Below are 21967 nucleotides of genomic sequence, written 5' to 3' on the forward strand. Positions count from 1 at the left end.
ACCAAAAGAAAGCTCTATTTGTGGGAAAAAAATGATAGAAATTTCATTTGGGTACAGTGTTGTATGCCCGCGCAATTGTCATTCAAAGTGCATCAGCGCTGAAAGCTGAAAATTGGTCTGGGACTGAGGGGGGTTTAAGTGCCCAGTAAGCAAGTGGTTAAATAGACCTTGACCGCTCTCACTACATCAAGGGAATGTAGTGGCTTCTCTTCCTTAGATCGTGGCTCTGAGAAGAAAGAAGGCAGAACAATATCCTGGTTTAAATGAAAACCCGTCACTACCTTTGGTAGGAATTGAGGATGAGGCCGTAATACCACCTTATCCTTATGCATAATCAAATATGGCTCTTTACAAGACAGAGCTGCCAATTCCGATATCCTTCTGGCAGAGGATATGGCAACCAAAAAGATAATTTTTCTCGTAAAAAGAACCAAGGAAATTCCCCGTATTGGCTCAAAAGGCTGTTTCTGTAAAGCCGACAAGACTAAATTCAAATCCCAAGGATTCAGGGTTGCCCTGACGGGAGGTTTAATCCGTGTTACCCCCTGAATAAAGCTACGTATCAGAGAGTGAGAAGCCGTTGAAAGAATACCGATAAGGCCGAGACCTGGCCCTTGATAGTACTCAAGGCTAGCTTAATTTCCAACCCCATTTGCAGGAATTCAAGGATCCTACCCATGACATACTTCCTGGGGTGCCAACCCTGGATCCACACAAGGAGACATATACCTTCCAGACTCTATAGTATGTGACTCTGGAGGCCGGCTTACTAGCATTAACCAAAGTAGACACTACTGAAGGAGATAACCCACCATCCTTTAGAATGTGGGTTTCGATAGCCAAACCGTTAAATTTAGAGTTTGTAAGGTAGGATGGAATACCGGACCTTGTGCGAGAAGGTCTGGCCACAGCGGCAAGGGTCCAAAGGTCCCCTACTGCCATCTTTATGATCTCGGCAAGCCAAGATCTTCTGGGCCACCAGAATCGCCTCTTTCCGTTCCTGCTTGATCCTGCAGAGAAGGCGCGGAAGCAGCAGAACCGGAGGAAACGTACAGATCAGTGAAAACTGATCCCATGGAAAGACCAAGGTGTCTGTTCTGCACGCTAGCGGATCCCACATCCTTGACACAAAGATGTCGACCATGTTGTTGAATCTGGACACGAACAGATCCACGTCCGGAACACCCCATCTTTGACATATCGACAGAAAGATGTTGGGGTGAAGGGACCGTTCTCCCGGGAAAACAACTGTTGGCGACTCAAGTAGTTCGCCTGCCAATTTTCTATGCCTGGAATGAAAATCGCTGATCGACAAGGAATGTTTCTTTCTGCCCAAGCTAGAACATTATTCACCTCTTTTTGGGCTGCACGAATTCTCGTAGCCCCTTGGTGATTGATGTAGGCCACAGCCTGTGGTGGATATATATATATAATTAGAGCTGAAACGATTAATCGACATCATCGATAATAATCGATAATGAAAATCGTTGTCAACGATTTTCATTATCGATTAGTCGGTCCGCACCGTGCGATCTGCGGAGCGGTCCGTGGCTGCGGCCTTAGGAATGGCCGCGGCTTCGGCATAGCTCCGGAGCTGGAGGCCATCTTGGCACACCCGGCGGTGGTGTTGTATTGTAACCCCGTCACTTCCGGAGCGGCTCCGTTGTAGTGTCATATTTTGCTGCCTATCGCAGAATGCTACGGAAGTGACGTTGCCGCCAGAAATTGCGTACTGCGCATAGCGTTCCAAACACTCGCGCCGTGCGTTCCAACATAGTTTCGGCAATACTGTTCAGCGAAACCATCACATACTGTTACGGAAGTGACGTTACAGACAACACAAACACTGGGCCGTGCGTTACAACACTAATACTTCCCTTGTTACATAGTATCATTATTTCCCAACCATGCTGAGCTACGTGCCGTGTTAGGTTCTGCATTGCTGGGACTTGTAGTGCCTATCCTGAGCTACATGCTTCAATGTTCAGTGTCCTCATCCTTATCCCTGTGCTTCAATGTTCAGTGTCATCCTTATCCCTGTGCTTCAATGTTCAATGTCCTCATCCTTATCCCCGGGCTTCAATGTTCAGTGTCCTCATCCTTATCCCCGGGCTTCAATGTTCAGTGTCCTCATCCTTATCCCCGGGCTTCAATGTTCAGTGTCCTCATCCCTATCCCCAGGCTTCAATGTTCAGTGTCCTCATCCTTATCCCCCTGCTTCAATGTTTAGTGTCCTCATCCCTATCCCCGAGCTTCAATGTTCAGTGTCCTCCTTATCCCTGTGCTTCAATGTTCAGTGTCCTCATCCCTATCCCCGGGCTTCAATGTTCAGTGTCCTCATCCCTATCCCCAGGCTCCAATGTTCAGTGTCCTCATCCCTATCCCCAGGCTTCAATGTTCAGTGTCCTCATCGAAGCAGGGGGATAAGGATGAGGACACTGAACATTGAAGCCCGGGGATAGGGATGAGGACACTGAACATTGAAGCAGGGGGATAAGGATGAGGACACTGCACATTGAAGCCCGGGGATAGGGATGAGGACACTGAACATTGAAGCACAGGGATAAGGATACTGAACATTGAAGCACAGGGATAAGGATGAGGACACTGAACATTGAAGCAGGTAGCTCAGGATAGGCACTACAAGTCCCAGCAATGCAGAACCTAACACGGCACGTAGCTCAGCATGGTTGGGAAATAATGATACTAGGTAACAAGGGAAGTATTAGTGTTGTAACGCACGGCCCAGTGTTTGTGTTGTCTGTAACGTCACTTCCGTAACATTATGTGATGGTTTCGCTGAACCGTATTGCCGAAACTATGTTGGAACGCACGGCGCGAGTGTTTGGAACGCTATGCGCATGCGCAGTACGCAATTTCTGGCGGCAACGTCACTTCCGTAGCATTCTGCGATAGGCAGCAAAATATGACACTATACCGTCACTGAAACAGCTGACGGCGGCCCTTTACCGCGCATGCGCCACTTCAATGCTATTAACAGCGCATGCGCAGGATATTTCTTTAGCGGCAGAGAAAAAGTATGGACTGAAGCGGGCGGAGTTGGACAGATAATAACAGAAAACAGGGGGTTTGCGCTATGGATAAGCTGCAAAAGAACAGTGGATATAAGAGGGCTGCCACTACCCCAGGCTCGCAACAAAAAGTTGGAACAGTATACCAATGTTATAAATACAGGTAGTAAAAGCGCTCTACTCTGATGTTTTATAACCCCAGGAAATGTAAAATGTACAAAAATTAAAATGAAATTAGTGGGTGTGTTTTTGTAAAATCTGTGCAAAGTGCAATGTACAAATCTTGTTAGAGGACTAATATTTGCATGATTGTATCTGCACAATTTAACCACTACAATACAGGGCACTTTCACCCCCTTCCTTCCCAGCCCAATTTTCAGCTTTCATCGCTCTAGCGCTTTCAATGACAATTGCGCGGTCGTGCTACACTGTACCCAAATGAAATGGTTATCATTTTGTTCGCATAAATAGAGCTTTATTTTGGTGTTATTTATTCACGACTCCGTTTTTTAATTTTTGCGATATAAGCGCAAAAAAAGCGGAAATTTGGAAAAAAAACAATATTTTCTTTTTTCTATTTGAAAAGAAATCCAATAAAATCAAATTTTGTCATAAACTTAAGCCAAAATGTATTCTGCTACATGTTTTTGGTAAAAAAAATTCCGTTAAGTGTATAATAATTGGTTTGTGTGATCAGGGACATATGTACGCAAATGATCATGTACATATGTGTGCAGATAATCATTGGGACATGTGATTTTAGTGGGACATATGTGGGGGACATGTTTTTATTATTGGAGACATGTATGTTTTGGGGACATGTGTGGGGACTGTGTTTGTACTGTGTGGTGTGTTGTGTGTTGACACTAGACTGATGATCAGTGAGTAAAAAGCTGTAAAAAACAGCTCATACTCACTGATCATCAGCCGGCTGCAGCATTCTGCTCTCCTCTCCTCAGCGATGACTTCCGTGTGAGGAGAGAAGAGCCGATTGCCTAGCAACCGGCTGTTTGTTTACATCACATGACGTCATGTGATCAGGAGGGCCAATCAGAGCCCTCCTGCCGATCTGAGATGTGCCGTGTCCGGGTGACACGAGCACATCGGGATCGCGCCGCTGCGCGCGCGCGATCCCGCTACTTCTGAAGGACGTTCCTGAACGGCCTATCAGGAGTAGACGGCTCCCACCCGGCCGTATATATGCATTGGCCGGGTGGGAAGTGGTTAAATTCAATTGTGACAAGTGTTCTTTCATATATATATTTTTAATAGTATTGGCTTTTTTATTTAGTCATTGTGCACTCAGATATATATTCATCACGTGGTATAATTTATAGATCAACATTTGATAATTGATTCATTTTTACATTGTGCGTTTATTTTTCATATAGTGCGTTTTTTTAAAAAATATGATTTTAACCAATTAATCGAAAAAATAATCGGCCGATTAATCGATTATGGAAATAATCGTTAGTTGCAGCCCTAATATATATATATATATATATATATATATATATATATATATATATATATATATATATATATATATATTTATTTATATTTATATATTTTACACAGTCAGGTCCATAAATATTGGGACATCAACACAATTCTAATCTTTTTTTGGCTCTATACACCACCACAATTTGAGGGTATTTACATCCAAATCAGGTGAACGGTGTAGGAATTTACAACAGTTTGTATATGTGCCTCCCACTTTTTAAGGGACCAAAAGTAATGGGACAGATTAACAATCATCCATCAAACTTTCACTTTTTAATACTTGGTTGCAAATCCTTTGCAATCCACTACAGCCTGAAGTCTGGAATGCATAGACATCACCAGACGCTGGGTTTCATTCCTGGTGATGCTCTGCCAGGCCTCTTCTGCAACTGTCTTCAGTTCCTGCTTGTTCTTGGGACATTTTCCCTTGAGTTTTGTGTTCAGCAAGTGAAATGCATGCTCAATCGGATTCAGGTCAGGTGATTGACTTGGCCATTGCATAACATTCCACTTCTTTCCCTTAAAAAACTCTTTGGTTGTGCGTATACTTGTATTGACGTATGAATATGTTATTACAGGACTTTATATATTTTGTGATATCATGAGCCCAGCTTACATTTTAAAAATACTTTTTTCCTGGTTCTCAAAAGCTGTTGAATGTTTTAGGCAGGTGATAATTAAGTTACTTTTTTGCTGTCATATCAGACTTGTCACCACTTGGTTAGGGTTAAGGGTCTTCTGACATGCTAATGTCAGAACTGGTAGGGTTGGGGATCAAAGGAGGTTGCTTAACAAATATAGACAGAAAGGCCCCGGAAGTTTTTAGACCTGGGCATGGTAGGCAAAGAGGCTTTAGGTGCAACCAATCAGAATTTGAGGCAACTATGAACCAATGAACATTTAGGAGGCCTCAGGAGATAGCCAATGCTTATGTGAGCAACTCTGGACCAATGAGAAGGTCCCAGGGGGTGGAAACCTGGAGTGGGGGGGGGGGGTATAAAGCAGTCGAGAGGAGCTGCCCTGTGCTCTCTCTCTACCTCATGGTCTCGACCCAATATGGCCACACATAAGAATGTCTGTGTAATGTGTTCTCATATTCGAGTTTACCTTTTCTGTAAATTTTTCTATCATAGGATTTTGCCTTAATATATTATTACTCTTTTGCTAGCATGTGTATGACCATTATAGCAATATTTTGTATCATTGGCAACATCTGTGTTTTTAAGATTGTATAATTTACCTTGTAGTTGCTAATCTTGGATTAAGACAAGTTTCTTTTCTGTACAATAGTAAATTTAAATAAATTAGACTGTTACCCTTTTCACACAGGTATCATTCGTTCTTCCTTTCACAGGGTGAGTCATATAGATAAAAGGTTTTTATGACACTTATGTTATGTATCATTAAGCATATAATTGAGGTAGGTAAAATTAGCCTTGTCAAGCCGTGGCATTGTCGGACTGAATCTTTACAGGACAATTCCGTAGTCTGAGTGCCCAGGCCTCTAGGACCAGACGTACTGCCAGTATTTCTAGAATATTGATGGGCAAGGTCCTTCCTGACTTGGACCACTTTCCCTGGACAGATGCTTCTTCCAGGACTGCTCCCCAGCCTAGAAGGCTGGCAACCGTTGTTACCACTTTCCAGGGTACTGGTAGAAAGGATTTCCTCTGTTGGAGGTTGCTGGATATCAACCACCAATTGATGTTATGACGCACATCGGGGGATAAGCACATTGGAAAGTCCAAAGCCTGGACTTGCTTATTCCAGGCCGAAAGAATGGGGTTTTGTTGCAGTTTTGAATGAAACTGCGCATAAGGAATGGCCTTGGCACAGCCGAATGTAAGGATTTCTTTGTTTTGACAAGTCGAATCAGTTCCTTTATGAAGCCGACTCTTGCCTGGGGTAATACATTCTTTTGAACGGTATCTATGATCAGCCCCAAGTACTGTAATCTCTTTGACTGTTTTAAAGGAGGATTTCTGTAGGTTGAAAATCCAGCCTAGGAATTCCAGGCAGTTTACGGCTGAGATTAAACTGTGGTTTAGACCGGTGACTGATTGATCTACTAAAAGCAGATCGTCTAGATAGGCTAGGATAGTTATACCCTGAGCCCTTAACTTAACCAACTTTTTATCTGCTGGATCCTTCAACATTTGCGCATTGTCTACAGGACAAGTGAGGTTTTAATTTACAGAGGAGATTGCAGCAGAATCGATTGCTGGAACCCCCCCATTTCTTATAGAATTCTTCCTCCATGGGATAAAGTATAGAAAACTTTTTTGGAGGAAAAAAATGCTTATATGGGTGTTCTCATTTAGAATACATCAGCTTTGTTAACCATGAATGGATAGGGAAGGCATCCCCAGATTGGGGAGGCTTTAGTGATCCCAAACCAGAGGTGGGCTCATCAATAGACTGCGCCTACAGGCAGCAAAGAAGTTGAGTGAACCAACTTAGTAAGGGAGCGTACCAACAGTCTTTCTTGTGAGACTGCACCCTCCATATTAGATTCCTCGGAAGAGGAGATATCAGCGTCTTCCTGATCTTTTGGAAGAACTTCCTGATCCCATGCCCCTTGCTCCTCAGTATGAGGGTCCTGAGCACTAGATGGGGATCTGCTATGCTTGGATCCACTATGGAAAGCGACCATAGCATCAATATTCTGTTCCAAACTTAAAATGGTAGAAGAAAAAAAACCTCCTGAGTGATATATATAAAGGGCTTAAGTGTCCAGCGCTGCTGCAACACCAGTCCCCCCTACGGCTCACTCTGACCAGCTGCATAACTCTCAGAGGAGGATGACATTTTCTTGGATATGGATTTAGGTTGTCGCAAAACAATCGATACTTTAGAACCCTTTGAGGTAATCCTTGTCCCCCTTCCACTCATAGCCTGATGCACAAAGCAGAGGCACTATCAGAAGGAATGCATACACTGCTAGGGCTATAGTCCTGCAAAATTACTGCTATTAATGCCCAACCTGAAGCAGTAACAATGTGTCAAAAAGGAAATTAATGCCTGTGTCACCAAACCCGATAATGCCACCTCTTTGCTCTTGTGTCCCTCCACAGCCTGCAGCAGCACACAGTCTGCTTTTAAAAACTCGCCCCCACGTGCACCTGACATCGGAGTCCGCTGACGCAGTTAGCCCTGCCCCCCTGCGTTTCCACCCCCTATTTAAAAAAGGAAGGGAAAACTACAGGTCCTCTCCGACCCAGAGAGAGCATGTCACCCGGGGGGGGGGGTTTGGTCTATTTTACCCCGGGGTGGGGGAGAATTCCAGTATAGGGGGGCAACAGGCGGAGAGACAAACCCCACCTTAGACTTACCAGAGGCTTTGCTGCTCGGCCGGAGGAAGCGTTCGGCTCCTGACACAGCGCTGTTTCCAACATGAGGCGGTGAGTGCTCAATACAGCCCCCAGTGGTGACACATAGGCATGACAACATTATTATTTTTAAAGGAGACATTCATGAGAAAATTCAAACGATTTCTTAGAAAACTCCACTTATCTTTCCCGCCGCAGGGTTTTCTGTGGTAAACCAACAGACCCTTCACGGTGGGTTCCGTTAAAACTTCAGGAGCAGGGGATTCTAGAGGAAACCCACAATCCTTGACCTGCAACAGCACCCTGCCAGTAAAAACTTTATGGCCTCACTGCCAAAAAGTACTGGATCCCAGGGGTCTACCATTCACAAGCAAAACCAAATTTTTTAGGATACGAGACCCGGGGACCATTCAATTTGGCCCAAAATAAGACAATTTGAATAAATCCGGTCAGCATGGCTAGCCCCATCAATGATTGCTCCAGTGGAGCTCAGCATAGCACATCTTTACTCGTGACCAACACCTTAGACACTGGCGGAAAAAGAATATGTTCCTGAATGATGAGGCCTTGTCAATATATACAGACCACCTTTTAGTGTGGTTTAGATATATTGACAACGTCTTCACCATCTGGGACGGTTCTTTGGAGTTACTCAATGTTTGGTATGAATGAATCGCAACAAATTCAATCTTGCCTTTACAATGTCTTCTGATGTGAATACCGTCTCATTCCTCGATGTGTCAGTTTCGAGAGAGGAGGATGGTACACTAGCAGCAGTCTGTACCACAATGCCACTGCAGGCAATAATATCTTAAATGCCTCCAGCTTCCACCCAGAGAGCCTTATCAGGTCTATACCATACAGTACAGGATTTAAGGATAAGCTGCAACTGTACAAATGATGATATCTTCAAAATAGAGGCAGATAAGTTGCGTGACAGGCTCCTGCTGAGGGGATATTCAAAAACATAATTGAAAAAGGCTTTGCAATGGGCTACTACTCAAAATAGACATGATCTTATTTATTCCCAGAGACATCCTAATTTAGATAACCCTTTAAGAATTATAACAAAATACTGAAATCAACATGCAGAAATTCGGAAAATTGTTACCAAGTACTGGCATAATCTTACCATGGATCCCAGCCTTAGTCGCTTGGTCATGGAAGTTCCCCTCTTCACCTTCAGGAAGGCAACATCCATTGCCTCCAGATTGGTGAATGAGTGAATATAGGGATCAGAATGGGTTGGACCATTGCAAATATAAGGGTACCTTCATGTGTGGCTCTTGCACGTTTATGGACACTAGTAGGAACTCTATTGCTTGGCAATTTTGAAATTGCAAAACCATTGGGGTCATTTATCTTCTCAGATGTGACTGCGGCTGCTTTTACATAGGGAAGACCAAGCTCCCATTATGGAAAAGAGCGTATCGACATATCCATAGTATGCAGGTCTGCAATCCCGATTTAACTCTGGGGAGACATACCACCTTAGTTCATCGTGGAGTCTTTCCCTAGATAAAATTCTTGATCTTGGACCGTATCCATCCCAGTCCAAGGTGAGGGGACTGGAACAAATGTCTCCTCCAGCTTGAACTGCGATAGATATACACCCTGAAAGCTACTCGCCCCCCTGGTCTAAACAATGCAGTCTGTTTTAGGCCCTTTTTAGAGGGCTTTAACTCAGGAGGGATGGAGAAATGATTATTATATATTTTTTCCCCTATTTCCAGAGTTTCACATTTTTTGTATGGTATCTGATTTTGTTTTTTACTAGTTATATTTGTTTATACACTGGTAGTTAGTATGTATTGTTTTGTTCCCCAGGCTCTAACATATGTGTTGCCATCTCTAGCTCAATTTTGTGGGGCTCTTGGCTGGGGTCATTTACACATCCCCTCCTTTATATTTATGCATCACTTTTTACATTTAAATTGGCCGTTAGGTTGGGCTTTTTTCTTTTCCAACTTCGGTCCGCTTTGAATTTTCGGATTGGCATCAATCTTAATTTGGGTAACACTTTTTTCAGGTTCATTTCAACACCAGTTTTATGAGCACCTGGCGCAGCCAGAGGACCCCCTCGGGGGCCCCCAATCTGGTATGTGGGTTACGCCTTACCTTTGCGGACTATCCCTTTACCTGGTATCCATGATGACCCTGTAATCATGAGATCACTGGCCGCGCCTTAGGAACACCAGTGCGTCGTGCACTTCTGTGGCGCCTTTGCATGACGTCGGCGCACGTGTGCCCATGGACGTATCGTAATTGCCATGTGTTCCACGCGTCGCGTGTGCGAGCGCCACTCACTGATGTCCCGGGGGCCCGTTCACGGAGATCTGTGGGGAATTCAATATTACCCAGCTGATCAGCCTAATTGCTTATCAGTGGGGTCTGGATTTTATATTTAAGTCATTGATCCACTCCAAGCTAGGTAGGGCCACGGGAAGGATGTTCCTTTAGGTGTTGGTGGAGCAGACAACTGAAACCTGTAGCTACTTGGGTAAATTTACTTTTGGTCTACATTATTGATATGACTACTTAGGTTTTCTTTGATTTCCGGACATACAGGTTTGGCTTTTTGGTTAAATATCCTGTTGGGGTGTTTTTTTCTTGTCTTTTGACAGCACCCTTTCCAGACAGCAGTCTCTCAGTGTCTGGACCCACTAAGCTCGTGGCTGTTTTTCCCCATTGCACCATCAGCCTGTGAGTGTGATCATTTTGGGATGTAGGTAGGTTTTACTAATAGTATGAAGTTTGGAAAAACATCTTTTGGAGGATTAATTTATACCCTTCCCCCAAATCTTTTATTTATATATTTTTTTATATATACAAAGAAAATTTACAAAATGTTTGTTTATGGATAACTACCCTACCCCTACCTTTGTCTTATTTCCTTCTAGATTCTCCAATCTTTTGGGCCCCAGTGCACATAGTAGCCCACTGGCTGGCTGGAATTGCAAGGCTCCAGTTGGACTGGTGGATGCGTATTGAGGGATTTTCATTCCCCCCCCCCCCCCCATTTTTTGCCCTCTTTTGAGGTTACTTTCTTCACATTAGACAACTCATCAGTACTTGGTGGATGGGATCTGTGGATGACTATGCCTTGATGCTCCCTTTCTTATTTTAAACATTTTCTGATGCTTAGATGTACCTCTAAGTAAGTGTGATGCAAGTACAGCCTTGTATGCTCTATGTAAATGATCATGCAATATTACATGCTAGAATTGTTGGCTGACTACTATGTATTTAAATTTTATAGACAGTCCACTCCCTGTGAATAACCCTAGATGAAGGAGAATACAATTCATCTCCGAAACGTCGTTGGGTCCAGGAAACCATTTTACTTCTGTCTGCATATTTCTATGCATCATTTTATGTGTTATATGTATTTATGTATTTTTCTATTTGTATAATATTTTTTCTTCTATATATATTACTTCTTTTATACATTTGATGTGGTAGTGCCTTTAAAGTCCCACTTTTAGGGGGTTTTGTAGTTCTACTGGAGAAAAAACTGAGGTACTCCCAGTAGTGGGAGGTGTTTTATAGGGAGTGCGCTTCTTGTCTTAGGGCATGTCAGTGTCCATCACCTGAAGGTGGCCTATAACCCACATAGTAACTACTATGGCTCTGTGCCCTCTGATGTATGAAAATACATTAGGGTTGTCCCGATACTACTTTTTTTAAAGACCGAGTACAAGTACCGATACTTTTAAGTATTCGCCAACACTGATCATTTTTTTTTTAATGTCATGCAGACTAACGATGGGTTGCACTGACTGATGGTCAGCTTACATAGGGGAGGGCAGAAACTGGCAGGATTAGTCAGGTATTTTAGGTGTTACAGGGGGCCAAATGACACAGGACAAGCACTGTGTCAAATAACATGCTTTAAAAGGAGCAGGATACATTTTTTGGGGGGGGGGGGGGGGGGGGTTAAACGCTTTAAAAAAAAAAAAAAAACAGGTGGTGAGGATATTAAACGCATTTAAAATAATTAATCCAAATAGTAGACCTTTTGAGATGCCTCTTGATTAGGACCAAGTTGGTCGGTGGTTAGAGATTATCACCACCCACATTTATTAGGTAACCTAAATCAATACTCTTTATCAGCAAGGCCTCATACACACTGGACAAATTTACAGCTGCTGTTTTTGGCTTCAGCTGTTTTTTTTCGTCAGCTAGTAAACTCCCCAAACATTTTATCCTATGTGTCCATGCACACATAGGCTTTTATCAGCATTTTTTGGTAGGGGCAATTTCTGCCTGAAAAAAAACAAAAAAACAAAAAAACAAAAAAAAAAAACAGCCAGTGGGTTTGAAGGAGGAGTTTTGCAGCTTTAAAAATGCTCTAACTCTGAAAAAGTGTCTATTCTGCGTTTATGAGCGTTCTTGAGCCATAAGCTTTTGTGAGAGTATAGTTTTGATAAAAAAAACTGCTACTGCAAAAACGTTGCAAAACTCATTCTACAACTACAGCTTTCTACAGCGAACTATACTGGCAATTTTATAATGTCCAGTGTGCATGAGGCCTTAGACATAAGTAGTTGTGCTCTATAGCGGATTTAAAATGCTTACTGTACTCAAGGATGGAAAACAAGGAGTTTGCTAAAAAATTATTTAAAGTCCAAACCGCTAACATCATGAGGGCTATTTTGGAAAGAGGAAGCAGAAAGATCATTCTAAAATAAAAAACGCAGGCTAATTGACAAAAAGAACAAAACGGTTACAAAGAGCACATCAGGCAGACAAACTACCAAACAGGCAGGGTTTAGAAAAAAAAAAATAAAAAAAAAAAAATATTGCTTGCAAAATTAGGACAAACCTTCATCCTCCTGTCCCATGGAGTTTATGTCCATGTCTTCATCATGTGCATCTGTAGAAAATATTCAGCTCAGTTAGCAAAAAAATGGCAATATTACAGTATTAACCCCTTAGTGACTCAGGGTAAAAAAAATGCTAATGCTTGAACACAATTTTGCAACTCTGACACGAGTTAGTAAAATTGTACATACCACCACAACTACTGGGTGTAACCAGGTGGATTATACCTTGCATTTTTAAGGACAAATTGGGCTTTCTTTTGGTGGTAAATGGTAATGCATTTAAAAAAAAAAATTTAATTGAGCTGCATATTTCTTGCTATTACTATAACTTACCATCAAAAAGCAACAACCCAAAATTAATTCTCCTGCTCCTGTCAATTCAACTATAACACGTGTGAATGTTACTTGTTGTCTGTACCTGTAATATGGACCAGAAATGATAGTGTGCATTTTGCTTTTTTTTTTATCCTACCCAAAATAAATTGACACCAAAACTACTTTAAATAAATGCTGCCCCGACCTTTGACCCCAACACTAACCCTGACACTGACACTGACCTTGATCTAGCCATTTTCTTTTTAAAAACACAGTTGTTTGTTTACACCTTTCTCCCATTCAAAGGAGAAAGAAAACACGTGGATGTGCTGCACATTGACTGATTGACTGATTACTGTAACAGTCAGAGAAAATCACAGTGATCAGGTGACTGGGAACTGGGAGTCCCAGGTCCCGATCTGTCCGAGATCCTGAGCTCTCTTTGAGAATCCGGTCTCTGTGCTGGAAGCGCACTGTGCGGCAAACTCCCAGCATAACAAAGACAAGTATGCATATATGCGGCATCACAAATAAAAGACCTACTTCCTTGAGGCCGCATTTATACGGTGTACCATCGGCGGAGGTTTAAATAAAAATAAAGAAAAGTTTAAGAGCGTATATGCAATGTTGGCGACGCTTTGCTTTTCTATGGTCAAGGACACTCAAGTCCCTTTCACACAGTGCGGAATCTGATTTTCTCAGCAGGGGATCTGTCGGCTGAACCCCCGCAAAGCAGAGCATCGAAATACATGTCTGTATCCGCTCAGTTTCTGCAGAGTGGACACGGACAAAGTTCTACGGGCAGCTGGGTATAAAGTTGTCCGTTTATACCCGGCTGCCCTCCGATCCGAATAGGAGGATTGAAATTTATCCCCTTACATTTTTCTTTTTTTTGGAGGACCAGATCAGAGGCTGCCAGTCCATAGAATTACATGAACCATCCGATCAAAAAATAAAAAATAAAATATGACAGGCAGACCCAAATCAGATGGCGTGTGCGAAAGGGGCCTTAGTTGCCCTGAATTAAATGTGTGCTTTTCCTATGCAGACAATATGTGTATCAAATTTTGACAATAGGTGTAAAAACACATAAAATTTCAGTTTAGACTGTGAGCTATATGATGTGATAGAAATATACCTTGTGTGGTTTCTGATATGCTGTTAAGTAAAGCACACATCACATCTCCTCCTACATGGTGAGGGTTTAGGATATGAGCTGAACGTTGAGTTTTCTTGAACTGGTTCTCCAATTCTATGAAACCTTTATCACCAGACAGGACAGAAAAAGGAATTTGCTTGGGAAGCCGCTCATCTAAACGACCAGCCTAAAAAAAAAAAAAAATCATTAATAAAACTTTTTAAAAAGCATGTCCTTTTAGGATGCCTCTACAGGGATACTTTATCAATTTAAAATTGCTGTATTTGTCCCAGTTGATAAAATTCCCCTTTACGTCCAGATGATGCCCAGAACGCTGCTGTCAGCTAAGCTTTTCTTCCCCCCTCTTTTGCAGAACATTTTCCATTTTTCTTTTTGGGGAATCCCACAGGGGTTGGTTACAAGGTGAAACAGGACATTCAGATAAAAGCAATGCCTTGGGTTTCATTGGGATAGGAACTCTCCCCTATGTTGACACAAACAGCAATTAAAACATTACAGAGAATCTAAATTCAGCTTTGACTTTAAGAAGAATCGGAAAAAGGCAAGGCAATGCTGAAAGGTTGATGTAACGTAAAAGGAAGAAAAGACCTGTATGTAATATATACAGTGCATTCATAAAGTATTAAGAACCCCTTCACTTGTTTTCAGTTTTGTTATGTTGCAGCCTAATACTACAGTTGTTTAAGTTCCTTTTTTCTCATTAATCTTCACCAAGTACCCCATAACAAAGTAAAAACAGAATTTTAGAGAAGTCTGTGAATTTATTAAAACAAAACTAAAATATCACATTGCCATAAGTATTCTGACCCTTTACAGCAACACTTGAAATTTAGCTCAAGTGCCTCCCCTTCCTCTATCGTTGCCGAGATGTTTCTATGCCTTGATTGGAGTCCAACTGTGGTAAATTAAATTGATTGGACAGAATTTGTAAAGGCACACTCCTCTCTATAAAAGGCCTCACAGCTGACAATGCATTTTGTACCAGAGCAAACACCATGAGGTAAAAAGGAACTGCCTGCAGGGCTCTGGGGAAGGCTACAAAACATTTCTGCTGCATTGAAGGTTCCCAAGTGCACAGTGACCGCTATAGTTCTCAAATGGAAGAAGTTTGGCACAACCAGGACTTTTCCAAGAGCTAGTCACCCAACCAAACTGAGCAATCAAGGGAGAAGGGCCTTAGAATGAGGTGACCAAGAATCCGATGGTCACTCTAACCGAGCTCCAGAGATCCTGTGTGGAGATGGGACAAAGTACCAGAACAGCCTTTACCACAGCCCTCTACCGATCTGGAAAGCCAGATCGGAGTTGCAAAAAGGCACCTGAAGACTCAGACTGTGAGGAACAAAATTTTCTGGTCTGATAAAACCAAGATTGAACTGTCTGGCCTCAATTCTAAATGTTGTCTGAAGGAAACCAAGCACCGCTCAACCCCTGTCCAAAATCATCCCAACGGTGAAGCATGGTGATAGCAGAATCATGCAGTGGGGGGTATTTTTCAGCAGAAGGGACTGGGAGACTGGTCAGGTTTGAAGAAAATCTAAAACGGTTACACAGTTCTCAGGACCTCAGATTGTGCCGAAGGTTGACCTTTCAACATGACAACGATCGTATGCACACAACCAAGACAATACAGGAGTAGCTTAGGGACAACTCTGTGAATGTCCTAGAGGGGCCCAGCCAGAGCCCTGACTTGAACGCTCTTGAACATCTTTGGAGAGACCTGAAAATGGCTGTCCACCAATGGTTCCCATTCAATCTGACTGAGCTTGAGAGGATTTCCAAAGAAGAATGTCAGAAAATCCACCAATCCAGATGTGCAAAGCTTGTTGCGTCATACCCAAAAAGACTTGAGGTTGTAATTGCTGTCAAAGGTGCTTCAACAAAAGGACTGAGTAAAGTGTCTGAATACTTAAGTACATGTGATAGTTCAGTTTTTTTCTTTTTAATTTACAGTAATTTTTAAAATTTTGTTTTAACTTTGTCATAATGATAAAAAAATAATTTAAACAGTTTTAGTATCAGGCTGCAACAAAACATTTATATATATTTTTTAAATTGAAGGGGGTCTGAATACTTTATGAATGGTACTGAGGCAGATTTTGCTTAGAGAAAAATTAAACTGCAGTGTCAGCCAGCATATAAAACAGGTAAATAATGATATGAAACATACATGAATACATATGGCAAAGTCGGCAGCATCTTTACGATCAGAGCAGCGAGGGTGAAGGAAAAAACAGCCAGTATTGGAGAGATGCTTGAAAAATTTGCAGTCCTTTGGAGGTTTCCATGCGCCCTTCCCTCCTACAAATGCAAGTAGAATATTGATATACACTGATATGGTCTAGAATACACAGCTATTAAATGAAAATAAATAAATCCTAGAAGCCATTATAAAGGCAACTTTTGGTATGCAGACTCTTCTTACCAGATTGTCACCACAATACTTGGTTAATCTGCCTAATAAAATGAAACGAACCACACCACAGAATCATTGTTCTATAAATTATGATCTTCACGGTAACAAAATTCTCTTCCATGTCTTTTGGATACAGATTCTGAAAGTAAGCGATTTTTCATTAATGATCAGCTGATGCACTAAAAGGGCTCCAATGAGGAAAGTGGTATGGTCTGCATCCATTTAGAAGCATATCCAAAAAAATGAAACTTTTGTTGCAGAGGATGCCTAAAATCTGAATTGCATCTTAGTGCAGACTTCAAGGAAAATCAGTAAGCCAATCAGAAAATTATATTTCTAGGGGCGTTCCATACAGCGACTATGTACAAAAACAACTCTAGGTTAACATATTGCATTTAAATTCACAGAAAATTACAGCGCTGCAGATTGAAAAGGAAAGGTACATTTTTAGTAAAATTCCAACATGGTTTGTGTCGCAATTGTATATACTATATATTTTTTATCTACTATATTGTACCCACAAAAGCGGAGTAACTGTTTTAGTGCACTAAAATGCAAATGTCATCATAAAGCTATTTTAGTAAAAGAAGAACTAACATATTCTTAAAGAAAATTATGCATAAGCAAAAGCTTAGACAATTATTCACATGATCTGATACAAAGATCAGTGTGAAGATTCTGTTCAGCAGAGATCTTGTAACCATAGGTTTGAGCTTTTGGTCACGTCAGCACAGGAGACAGCCTGGAGCAACATTTACTGTACTTAATTGTGTTCTCACAAATAGAGCTTTTTTTGGTGGTATTTTATCACCTCTGGGGTTTTTATTTTTTGCTAAACAAATAAAAAAATAAAAAATAAAAAAAAAGACCGAAAATGTTGGGAACATTTTTTTTTTTGGAAATAGGATTTTTTGTACTCACCGTAAAATACTTTTCTCTGTAATTCACTGACCGACACAGCCCCTCTCATAACCATTGGGTTGTTCTGCCCTATTACTAGGAGATACTAGGCATTAGTTGTAATACAACACTCAGAACTCTTAGTTCCACCCAGGGGGCGGTCCCTTGGGCAACAACACTCCACCCTGCCATGCAGTCATCAGTACGTCAACAAGCAGTATAACAAAGAGAAAAATGAGGGGCCGATGCTGTGTCGGTCAGTGAATTACAGAAAAAAGGATTTTTACAGCGAGTACAAAAAATCCTATTTTCTCTGACATTCACCGACCGTCACAGCTCCTCTCATGACCTTTGGAACGTCCCCAAGCAGTGCCAAACGAGGGGTGGGAAAACAGCATAAAAACTTCATCCACCAAGGCAAGTGCGAACTAGTGAAACTTTACCCACAAAAAACGACAGTGCGTGGAGGAATACACCATAAAACCAGGGTACCCTCAACAGGAGTGACTACCAACAACCGCATTCAAAATCTGCAGAATGTAATGCAACAGCGCATTGTTGCCTTATGAGTTTATGTGAAATCTTCATTAATATCTGTAAAATATTGTAATTAGAAATAGATCTCATTTGGCTTGCATCTATGAAAGCCAGGTAAAATGCCTTCCCCCAGGTGCTTGTTAAGAGCAGACAATGCGGGGCCGAGACTTGTATATACCAACCATGGAGAACAAATTCCATTGTTCTACACCTACTCACTTCAAAGGACCCCATGCTGGGGTATGCAATGAAGAGAGCCCAACCATAATCAATGCTTAAGTTCCTGGGGAAATCCAATTAAATCTTCTGTTTAAGAATAGTCACAAGGATTTGCATGAAAGGGGGCTGACTTTTGTAGTAAGCCCTCCAATCATGATCAAGTTAAGGCAGCCTATGGGGCATCAGCATGAAGGCAAATACTCAGAGCAAAGGGGAGGAAACAGGTCTCTTTTTGGGAAGCCAGCCATCAGAGTGGAACGTTGGTAATGATGCGGGTAATTATGGGAAAGATGCGCCCTCTTACTTGTAACTAAATATGCTTGTAGATCACTGTCTTAGAGAATATACTTTGTATTCCTGCATGTAAATATTGTATTTCAACCTAGTATTTTCTTCCTTGATCTAAGACCATAGATGGAGATTTGTGTGTTAGCTAGACTTTCAACTACTTTTAATAAATGTTATTATATTTAAAGCTTTTCCTCCTCGTCTTTAGAATTCTCATTTAACCCATATCATATCTTGTGATTAATAAATCAGAAGTATAGATTTTAAAGGTTAACAGCATTAACTTAACTGTACTGCGTTTTTTTTTTTTTTACAAAAACACAGGAAAAAAAACGGAAATATATTGCATATTCAATTGCAACTATATGGCTGCCTGCAAAACTTTGCGGCCAAAACAGGCATCAGCCGATGCACTGACGTCTACCTTGTAGAACTTGGTAAACGTGTGGACAGACGACCAGGTCACCGCTTTACACACCTGAGCAGCAGAGGCTTGGTGTCGGAAGGCCCAAGACGTTCCAATTGCCCTAGTGGAGTGGGCCGTGACCGGAAAGAGGGGCACCTGCCCCTTCAAGACGTAGGCTTGTACTACAATCTGTCTGATCCACCCGGAAATGGTGGCCGACGAGACCGCCATGCCTTTCTTGGGACCAGCCACCGAAACGAACAGCGAGTCTGACTTCCGACAGGGAGAAGTGGCAGACAAACACACCTTCAGAGCCCGAACCACGTCCAGAGCGTGAAGGGCCACCTCCTTAGGACACAGAGATGGTAATACAACGTCCTCATTAATATGAAAAGCTGAGACCACTTTCGGTAGAAAAGATGGTTGCGCACACAACACCACCTTATCCTTGTGGATAACCAGATAGGGAGACTTGCAGGACAAGGCCGCCAGTTCCGAAACCCTCCTGGCCGATGTGATGGGCACTAGAAAGACCACTTTCTGGGAAAGAGTTAGCGGGGCAATCTCCCTGATATTTTCAAACTGCGTTTTTTGCAGCGCCAATAACACCAGGTTCAAATCCCATGGGGGTAATGGTGGACGCACCTGAGGGACTACATGTCGTACCCCCTGAACAAAGGTACTCACTAATGAGCGAGAAGCCAGAGGTCGCTTAAAAAAAAAAAAGACAGCCAAGGCTGAAGTTTGCCCCTTAATGGTGCTTAACGCCAATTTCTGGTCTACTCCTTGCTGAAGAAACAGCAGGATCCTGGATATGCAAAAGGAGCGCTGATGCCATCCTTTCTCCTCACACATGGAGATGTACGTCTTCAAGGTACGATGGTATATCTTCCGAGAAGATTTTCGTGCTCTCAACATAGTTGGGATCACCGAGTCCGACAGACCGCGGTTCCTCAACACCTGGCTCTCAATAGCCATGCCGTTAAAGCCAGCGATGGTAAAGCAGGATGGAGAATCGGACCTTGAGACAGGTTGTCCTCTCGCAATGGCAGTTGTCAGGGAGCGTCTGCCACCAGACGTACTAGGTCTGCGTACCAACGACGCTGAAGCCAATCTGGGGCAACCAGTATTACTGGGATCCCCTCGGCTTCCACTCTGCGAAGCAGACGTGGTAAGTTTCAGTGGAGGAAAGGCATAGATTAGCTGGTACTGATCCCACGGAGCCACCAGTGTGTCTGACACGTCTACGGGTCTCTTGTCCTGGACACGAATCTTGGCACCTTTCGATTGAGACGGAAGGCAAGAAGATCCACGTCAGGTGTGCCCCACCTCAGGCAGAGTAACCTGAATATCTCCGGATGCAACGTCCATTCTCCTGGGTCCAGCATCTGGCGACCGCCTGCCAGTTCTTCACTCCCAGGATGTAAATGGCCGACAGGGCCGGTACGTGTCACTCTGCCCACCAAAGTATGTGAGCGAACTCCCGTGCAGCGGCTGAACTTCTTGTTCCCCCTTGGTGATTGATGTATGCCACAGCTGTGGCGTAGTCCGATTGGATACTGATCGGACTACCCTGAATCCTCATCGACCATGTGGAGAACCACAGCCTGATCGCTCTCAATTTGAGCAGATCGGCAACTAGGATTCTTCCGCTGACCAGAGGCCCTGAGCCGACTGAACCTCCATTACTTCACCCCAGCCGGATAGGCTGGCGTCTGTTGTGATGTGTGTGTGTATATATATATATATATATATATATATATATATATATATATATATATATATATATATATATATATATATATATATATATATATCTCTTTAGGGGATTGCACCTCCCACTCACTATTTATACTACCCCCTTCTCAATAGAGTATGCTTAATAATACTTATATTCACTAAATAATCACTTTCCCCCCATATTATCCAAAATATATACACAAGACATTAATTTATAATTGCAAAAAATATAGCGTCCTTATCGTGCGATATTTTAATTCGATTGCTCCAACTGTGCCGTCTTAATCACCGATCATCTTATAATCAAAAGTCCACTTGTGTCAACTAAAATAACCAAAACTGTGCCACTGTCACCAAGCAGAATGGCCACTCACCAGATGTCCCCAATCAGTAAGCCTTCGGTTCATTCAACAGATAACCAATCCACAACGCATTCCTCCTGTTAGCAATTCCTCAACGTCCATATATTCATACAAAATTAAATGGGACCAATATAGTGTAAAACCGTTTTAACTTTAATGGAAAAAAAAATCAATAAAAAACGTATTGCACTCAAATTTCAATGTGTCTATTGGCCGACACCAAGCCTTTCCAGCAATGAGAAAACCATTCTAAAATCGGGCAAGCTACTGATGTTCCACAGGTGGTGTTAGTCTCCCTCCACTGGGCCGACCTGTTCCTGGCTTGTATTCAAGGACCGTATGTCTCCTACGCGTTTCGCATTTGAGCGTCGTCAGGAAGCTTCCTCTATTGAGAAGGGGGTAGTATAAAATAGTGAGTGGGAGGCGCAATCCCCTAAAGAGAGATATATATATATATATATATATATATATATATATATATATATATATATATATATATATATATATATATATATATATAGATATAGATATAGATATAGATATAGATATATACATACATACACATCATTCACTTACCCTGGTTTTTCTGGGGGGGGGGGGGGGGGGACTAGGATTGCAGCGGACCCTCAAGCACAGCAAGGGGGAGGTTGAGCACCGGTACAACTTGGTATTTTTGGCGTCCGTTGTGATCACTGTCCAATTCAGAGGTAGGAACGATTTCCCGGACTGAATCACAGGGGACCTCAGCCACCAGATCAGTGAGTCTCTGACTGACTGACTCACCTGGATCTGTCGATCCAGGGACAACAGATTTGTCCTATTTCGTCAAAATCTCCTTCTGCGGGACTCTGGTGTGGAACTGGGCATATGGTACTGCCTCGAAGGAGGCTACCATGAGTCCCAGGACTCGCATGCAAAAGCGGAGCGACGACCAC

At 42.4% G+C, this 21967-nt stretch overlaps 1 protein-coding gene across 5 annotated transcripts in view; it reads right to left on the bottom strand.

Moving 5' to 3' along the window:
- The window catches only part of LOC143989385 (E3 SUMO-protein ligase ZNF451-like), a 155591-nt gene that overhangs the window by 75878 nt on the left and 57746 nt on the right, over positions 1-21967 (bottom strand). For 3 of the 5 annotated variants that reach the window (XM_077489503.1, XM_077489502.1, XM_077489501.1), the window contains exons 12-14: positions 16335-16465; positions 14144-14330; positions 12690-12740 (exon numbers count right to left, since the gene is read on the bottom strand). In XM_077489503.1, coding sequence (XP_077345629.1) covers positions 12690-12740; positions 14144-14330; positions 16335-16465 — 369 coding nt within the window. The remainder of the gene's footprint in view (positions 1-12689; positions 12741-14143; positions 14331-16334; positions 16466-21967) is intronic. The other 2 variants (XM_077489505.1, XM_077489504.1) reach the window with 1 other exon arrangement.

This window comes from Lithobates pipiens, unplaced genomic scaffold (assembly GCF_037356315.1).
Source record: "Lithobates pipiens isolate NorthernLeopardFrog02 unplaced genomic scaffold, aLitPip1_a1.2 Scaffold_18, whole genome shotgun sequence".
NCBI lineage: Eukaryota > Metazoa > Chordata > Amphibia > Anura > Ranidae > Lithobates > Lithobates pipiens.